The sequence below is a fragment of the Montipora capricornis genome, unplaced genomic scaffold (assembly GCF_036669925.1).
Source record: "Montipora capricornis isolate CH-2021 unplaced genomic scaffold, ASM3666992v2 scaffold_468, whole genome shotgun sequence".
In the NCBI taxonomy this organism is placed as follows: domain Eukaryota; kingdom Metazoa; phylum Cnidaria; class Anthozoa; order Scleractinia; family Acroporidae; genus Montipora; species Montipora capricornis.
This window is the reverse complement of record NW_027180204.1, coordinates 200,001-207,500: the sequence shown is the minus strand read 5'-3', so window position 1 is coordinate 207,500 and position 7,500 is coordinate 200,001. Positions and strand designations below refer to the sequence as shown.

Below are 7,500 nucleotides of genomic sequence, written 5' to 3'. Positions count from 1 at the left end.
CCTCTGTAACGATTTTTTATCCAGTAGGTCCGCCCTCGCCTTAACTTCATCGAGAGTCGCCGCGTACGTATCAGCCTTCTCATGCGCCTCATTCCTGGCGAGACGAACCAAAGATTGCAACAGCTCGACGGCTTCGTATCAATCAAACATGTTTAACGGGCGGTTTAGGTGCCTATGGAGAGTTATCAACGCCTCCTCCGTGCTCTTGCGCGCTCTCTCGTCCTCCAAAGCTTTCAACTTCCTCTCAAGGGTTTTAATACGATCGACCGACTGAGAAACAAGAAAAAACACCGGAGAATGGAAAACGCATCTGATGTTCGGCTGACCAGAACAGAACCAAGACAAAATAACCAAACCCAAAATATTAGGGAAATGAAATTTAGTCACACCAACCCTCCGTTCGTTGTGGCAACCTCCCCAGTGTTCGCACCACAAAACCTGCGTATACTTTCCTCCACAACACGATTTCACTCCCCACTCTATCCTCCTTTGAACAATCTTACTCCTTTAAAATCCTTTTTCCCTATAAAATGAACGCTCCTCCCCTTCCTTTCCTATTTCAACTCCGAACTTTATCATCTCCGACTTTCTATCAGCAATTTCTAGCAACCATTAATTTTACCATTTCGTCACTTCCTTTCACTCTCTTCTTCGCGTCCTCTTTATCTTTCCTCCATCTTTCCCGCTTCTTATCTCATTTTTTTCCCTCATCTCTTTCTTTCCCTTACTTCGATTTTTTCTTTCGTTTCACCGTCATGTCAAGGGTGCTTCTCTCCCTTCTCCTCACTTTCTCCTTTCATTCTCTAATCTCTCAACGCCATCTAAGAACTTTCCGAGGCGTTTGCAAACTTCCTGCCTTCTTCTTCATTTTTTTTTGTTTTTCATGTTGGTTTTCCTTTGCCCCTCCTTTATTTCTCTCTCTCCTTGTCTGGCACCACCTAAAAGGCGCTCTGAATATATGCACGTCCTAAAAGCGGTTCTGCTTTCTTCCTTCCTTTCTTCCATCTTTTCCTCCCCTTTTTTTTTCTTTGTTTTTCTTTGTTGTTTTTGTTTTTGTGTTGCGCTACCGAAAGAGCGCCGAGAACATACACACGCCCAAAAGCGCTTCCACTCTTTCCCTTTCCTCTGTCATCTCTACTTGGTTACTCTGAATCATCTCCCTAACCCCACAACAGATCCAAAAAACTTTCCGATCCCACAAAACAACGTGCAACAAACAGACAATAACGAAAATTGTCCTGCAGAACAAAGGGGCATACCGAAACTGGAAACAATACAGCTATGAAAAGGTGCTAATGAAGTGTGCGAAGGTAACAAAAATCGTGCACAATATACACGTGCCCCAAAAGCACGCGCGAACAACAATATAGGCATAACGAGAAAACCAGCCTAAACGGGACGCAGCGCTAACGAGAGAGAAAAATGTCCCGGAAACCAAAATTAAAACAACCACATAAAACTACGCGAAGAAGCAAGGGATACAACAAAGCAAAAGAGAGAAAGCAAAGCCCAGGCGTGAGGGGAAACAACCAATGTGCAAACGAACGCCATCCGAGCAAACTAGTCAAAACCAGGCAATGAAACGCACAGGGACGAAACCGACCCGAACAAAAAGGGACAATGCAACCAAGCGGGCGAAAACGCTGGCAAGGAAAGCGAAACACGGGATGCAAAACACAGGGCAAAAGTGAAGCAATTACCTCGTTTTCCTCCCCGGGCTCGGCGGCTTCGGCGGGCGGAACAGCTGGTTCTGCAGCAAGCGGGCTGTCTGCTGGTTCAGGGTCCGGGAGAGGATGCAAAACAGGTTCGGCCATAACGGGAAAGAGCGGGGCAGGCTGATCTAAGCAGGGAACGGAAGGCTGGTGGCAGTGACCGCGACGAAAAGTACACAAAGCGTGTTCCCACGGCAATCTCGTCAAACTGCAAGTTTTCGCACTGCGCAGCCAGATTTTATGCTAGAAAGACCGCAAAGGATCATACTAGACGCCACTAACCCAGACCCTTGGGATTAGCGGAATGCGGCGCATTAGTGTGATACGCTCATTATATATGCAGTGAGAATAGAGAAAAATTAGGGTCAGATTAGGATTTATTTAGTTTTGGTTATTAAGCATGGATATCAATTGACTTTTTAGATAGAAGTAAATAACGAAAAGAACTGTGTTGCCGGTTTAGTATGTTCATCGTTGCATAGTACAGTTCTTTGTTCCCGTACTATGTTGTCATGCTCAGACTGAATGGATAAGTGTATGAATACAGATACCGATAAGATGATACGAAACATTGAGAAGACTTGTTGAGATGCGTAAGACAGAGCTTGAGGGAAGGTATTATAGGTGTTTTCAATACTTTTTGGGGGGGTTGATAGCTGCTTTACTGACTAGATAGAGTGCATATTCAAACTTGGTTAAATTAGGATCACCAATTTAACCTAGGTCCGCAAAACGGCCTCAACCTGGGAACGGATTTGGCTCGCCTATGGCTCGTGGAATTTTGAGAACTTTCAAAGCATCGAGCACTCGTGCCCATAAATCACAAAATGCACTTGCAGTCATACATTTCCTATACTTATTCACTCCCTAACCAGTCAAGAACGGGTAATCCAAAACAAAAGAAAACGGCCAGCGTGAACACGCGTTTCGCTAATTTCTGAATCGGAAATATTGAGAATACAAGATGATGCTGCACCAGAGGATACAAAGAGGGCACGAAATTTGGCCTGAAAGTTTTCAAAGGTAAAAAGAAAGACATATTTCTGCAAGCAGGTGTTTGACTTCGTTTTCCAGATAATTATTGCTAAAAATTAATCAATCTTCAAGCCAACAATTTGTTTCATTCGGAGTAAATTTTATTTTGTACGCTGGTTTTCCCAGCAAAACGAATTTGTTACTGAAAATTTGTAGGTATACTATGCTAAAAGACAGAGGCCATAGTTTGCTTTCCGGTGTTTATTCTGACTCGTGGAAATCATGGAAATGGGAACAGGAGAACCTGAATTTGTTGCTTAGTGGTCAATATACTTCAAAGTAAGTGGAATTGAATTTGCATCATTTTTTCTTTCGTCTAAGGTTCTGTTTTCAAGGAGGAAGGGTAACGGTTTACCCTTCTGCTAGGGTTACCCTAGAAGAAGGATCAAAGATAGCTCGGGTTTACAAGCAAAATTTGACAGGTAGGGTTATCCTATCACCCGGGACAACTCTAATTGACCTTGGTAACCGCACCCGGCTAGAAATCAGCAAAAAGTTGTCCGAGTTATCCCTAAAGAGCGTTTACAAGCCAGGTAGGGTTACTCTGGCGCTAGGGTAACTCTAGCGCTCAGATAGGGTTACCCTGGGGCTAGGGTAACCTTGTAAACACGTTGCTCAAAACAAAGAAGTGCTAGGGTAACCCTGGCACTAGGGTAACACTCCCTCCTTGTAAACAGGGCCTGAAACCTCGGTCAGAAGAGACATTTAGGTCCAGTTTCCTTTTTTAAACATCGTGTTAGAGATTTACCTAAAAAGCTAAGAATAATGGGCGATTTTAAAAGATAGCAATAAACTGCTTTCAAAACTACAAATATGAAAAAATGTCGTTAAGGGACGAGTGTGACTGATAACCGCTGTAAAAAGACACGGAAATCGGACCATGATAACCCGAAATCTTTGCGGAGTGGGCAATCATTTTCAAATTAAGTGGAATTAAATTTGCATCAATTTATTTTTCTTTGGTCTAAAACCTAGGCCAGAAGTTCCAACTATTAGACACCCACCTTGGTCAAGTTCTTTTGGACATCATGTAAGAGATGTCTAACTGAAAATCTAAGAATAACGGGTGATTTTAAAAGAATACATTAAACTTCTTTGAAAATGAAATTGTCGTTTCTTTGTTTGTCGAACTGAAAGACTATGCTGGATCTCTAACAGTACCAACGTGAAATGGGAATTATATTAAATGACCTCCACTCCTACGAAAGAAGTTTGTACTGGTTAAAAAGATTTCAATCAAATTTGCTTGAAAAGTTCCAAAAAAGTGTGATTCGAATTAGTTTTGACACCAAGAGCAATGTGGCAGTCGTAACACGTCACAATTATTCAATATGGCGGCGAAAGAGGAATTGACCAATTTCGACATGCTAAAATTCTAGCTTGGCTACGAAGTTCAGGGGAATAAAACAAAAGAGATTAATTATTTATCTCTGATTCATTTCCTTTTTTTGTGTACCCTTAAACCTCATAGCTAGGCTAGAATTTTAAAATACTGAAATTGGTCTATCGCAAAATGAAAATAAGCGATCTGAAAATTTACATTTTTTTCTAATGCAAAGGCTTTCTTTGAAAAATGTTCAACGAAGTTTGGATGTTATTGTTGTTGTTATTTTTATTTTTGTTGTCATTATTGAGAAAATTAACTCATGAGTGAGCCAACGAGGTTTTTTAGCCCAATTTGCCATATTATGCCAAAGTGGGCACATGTCCCATGAAAAATTGTATTATTATTATTATTATTATTATTATTATTATTATTATTATTATTATTATTATTATTATCTGCTTACTAAGCTTACCGGTGGTAGGTTATCCCGATACGATCGTATGGCTTGGGAATTTCAATTCTCCAACATTTTGTCTCGTTCACACCGTATGTACCGGCCATTGGGTACTCAAGTTCACCACTGGTCTGTCCTGTTATGTTGGTGATTCCATTGGGACAAACTGTAAAGACGTAAACAAATAATTGTGCTCAATCCACTGCGTTACGCATATCTCTTGACGCCAAGTGCAAATTCCCCCACCTGGACGATTCGCTCTGGCTTGTCGCCCCTATCGTCAGATGATTAGGTCAAGTTTTAAGGTATAAAGAGAAGTTTACAGTTTGCCGATTTAAATCTAAGCTCTGATTTTTATTACAGTTTAACAACCACGATTTAAGATTCAAAACATTGTCTATTGACTTGAGAGGGAGAATAGTCAAGACATATTGTCCTGGAGGGCGAAGTGTCCTGACATTTGCTGGGCAAGACCTTAAACCACACATCTTTCCTTTGAAACTAGAGATTCCCTTCCTTTTCGGATAATAACGCCAAGTATGTGCGTTCCCTTGCATTCCCATCAAGCTTTGCTTGAGGAAGATCACAAGAGACACTTGGCCAGCGAGATATTGTTAGTTAGCTATAGTTTCATGACGAAAAATAACTAATTTAAGAAACCTTCATCATTTCAAAGGACCAAAGAGACCTAGTTGTCTCAAAGTTTATCCGAAGCACCTCCAAATCACAAGGTTTAAGAACCTTAAAGGTGGCATGACTTTCCTACTTAGCTGGACATAAGTGGTTTCATGGTTTGTATCGAAACACAGCACATAAATTATGATCTTTTTGTAGACTTTTATGAATTTTTCTCTTTTGTAAAAGTTTCTTGAGCATGTCTATAATCTGCGACTTTCCACGTATCTGTGTGTGTGTGTGTGTCATAGTATGTATCTTAATTTATTACAAAAATATCCCGTTTCTGATTGGTAAATGACGAATGCATTAGTAGGTTATAGACGGTGCAAACAGTACAACACCGAAGTTGTTATGGAACCTCACCGATGGAGCAATTTTGTTAATAATGGTAATTGTGGTTTCAATAGCGAACAAGCGCACAGTGGGAGTGATTTCAGACCAAGATAGCACGACACGATGTTCAATTACCACGTTATTTTATCCCATTTAAAAGTCGCACAATTTAATTGCTCAAATACAAAATTTTAGCAAGAGTTCATCACACGGGAGTAAGATTCACCCAAATTGGCGTAATATCCCCATCAGCGTCAGAAACGTTGAAAAATATTTGAAAAAATAAAGAAATAAAAAATAAAAGTGTCTACTTTTAAACAAAGTTTAGCGGGAAAATAAACAAAAGACCAAATTGGTTAACTCAATGTTGCACTCAATTCAACCCTAAATTTGGGAATAAAACATTTTATTTCAAGTGTTTCAGTATGATTTGAATGTGAATGCTACATTATAATGCAAATACAGTACAAAAAGAATCTTAATACCAGGAGATTTGAAATTCTGACACTGAAGGGGACAAATGTGACACCAGATTCTTACTCTCTTGTAATGGACTCTTGATTTTAGTCAGTCCCAATCTTTAAAAGTAATTGATCCAGTTGCTGGTTTATAAAGAAATCGACGCTGAAAGTTGGAAACTTCCCTAAATGTACGTCTTCAGCCTGAAGGAGCTCATTATCAGAAACTGTCAGTAATTAAATTCATCATTAAAAAAAAAAAATCAACAAGTTTTGGGAACAAAAGTTGCAAGTTTCGCCACACAGTGGCTTTCTTTGTCTCAACCTCGTTCCCAGAGTCTCTCTTTTTGCCTCCATTGTAGGAGAAGAGAGACCCTGGGAACGAAGCTGTCTTTGTCTTTCATTTTCTCATTGGCTCGGTGGCAGTGCGATTCATGAATAACTCGCACTGCTAAGAGCCAATCATATTGCACGGATCACCAGCGATTTCTAGATGGATGTCATATAGTACACAATGAACAAAACGTCGTATTAACTTTCTCGTGCATTTTGTGATTTATGCGATGTTTTGCATGAAAGTTCTAAGATTTAACCCTAGCCCAATTTGAAAACTTTCTTTCACGAACTGTTCGAAATTGATGAGAAACGAGAGATTTTTTCAAAGTTCTCAATTTTATCCAGCCTTTTTATCTACTAGCCACTCAAGTGTTTTTAGACAAGTTTCTGCTGACAAAGCAAAATTCACTTTCTCTAGAAATGTTCTCGATTGATTCTCGAGGAAAGAATTCTCTTTAAACTGCGTTCAGTTGTCACGCAGTCAATCAAAGACACTTTCGCAAGGGCTTTATTTGACTGTCAAAGTACTCTAACTTACGTAAACCGCACACTTTCTCGGTCTCAAAAACCATCGATCTCTGATTACAACAGGGTCTATTTTTAACAATGGAAGAAAATTCTAGAAGGTTGTGATGAAATACCTATGAAATGCGTTAGAACATTTTAGAGATAAGAGAAGTTTCTCGTATGACTTAATAGTAACAGTGCTCTTAAGTTCTGGAAACTTCCTCACAGCGCACTTGAGAAAAATCTTCATCTTAATGAAAGCTACTCGCAGCACATTCCTTCCAACATGGAACGACTAGTTTATAATGTGTTTTTTTTTTTTTTGGTTATTGTTATAGAATTTTTATGTGGTCCTTCTAAAACAAAGGAGCAACAGGATTGCCTTTTGCCAAATTTTGTTGTACTCGCAAGGTTGCTTTGGCAGTACGTTAAAAACAACGTTTTAATTGAACTTCTATTGTCCAATCAAAATTAAATTAACACATGTAACATTCTTGAGTGCATTATGAATAAGCAAACTGGATACTTCGTCGATCTTAAGCCCAGTGCAAACAGTTGCAACAACTCCCAACATTGTTGGACGTGCAGGTGTACGACCCATAAGAGTTTGTTGACTTACAAAATTCGGTTGCTATCTTGTTTTCAACATGTCAATGCGTG

The 7,500-nt window shown here is 39.7% G+C and overlaps 1 protein-coding gene across 2 annotated transcripts in view; it reads right to left on the bottom strand.

Annotated features, from left to right (window-relative positions):
- The window catches only part of LOC138036222 (bone morphogenetic protein 1-like), a 28,107-nt gene that overhangs the window by 13,223 nt on the left and 7,384 nt on the right, over positions 1–7,500 (bottom strand). For both annotated transcript variants that reach the window (XM_068882572.1, XM_068882573.1), the window contains one exon: positions 4,547–4,694. In XM_068882572.1, the coding sequence (XP_068738673.1) occupies positions 4,547–4,694 (148 nt within the window). The remainder of the gene's footprint in view (positions 1–4,546; positions 4,695–7,500) is intronic.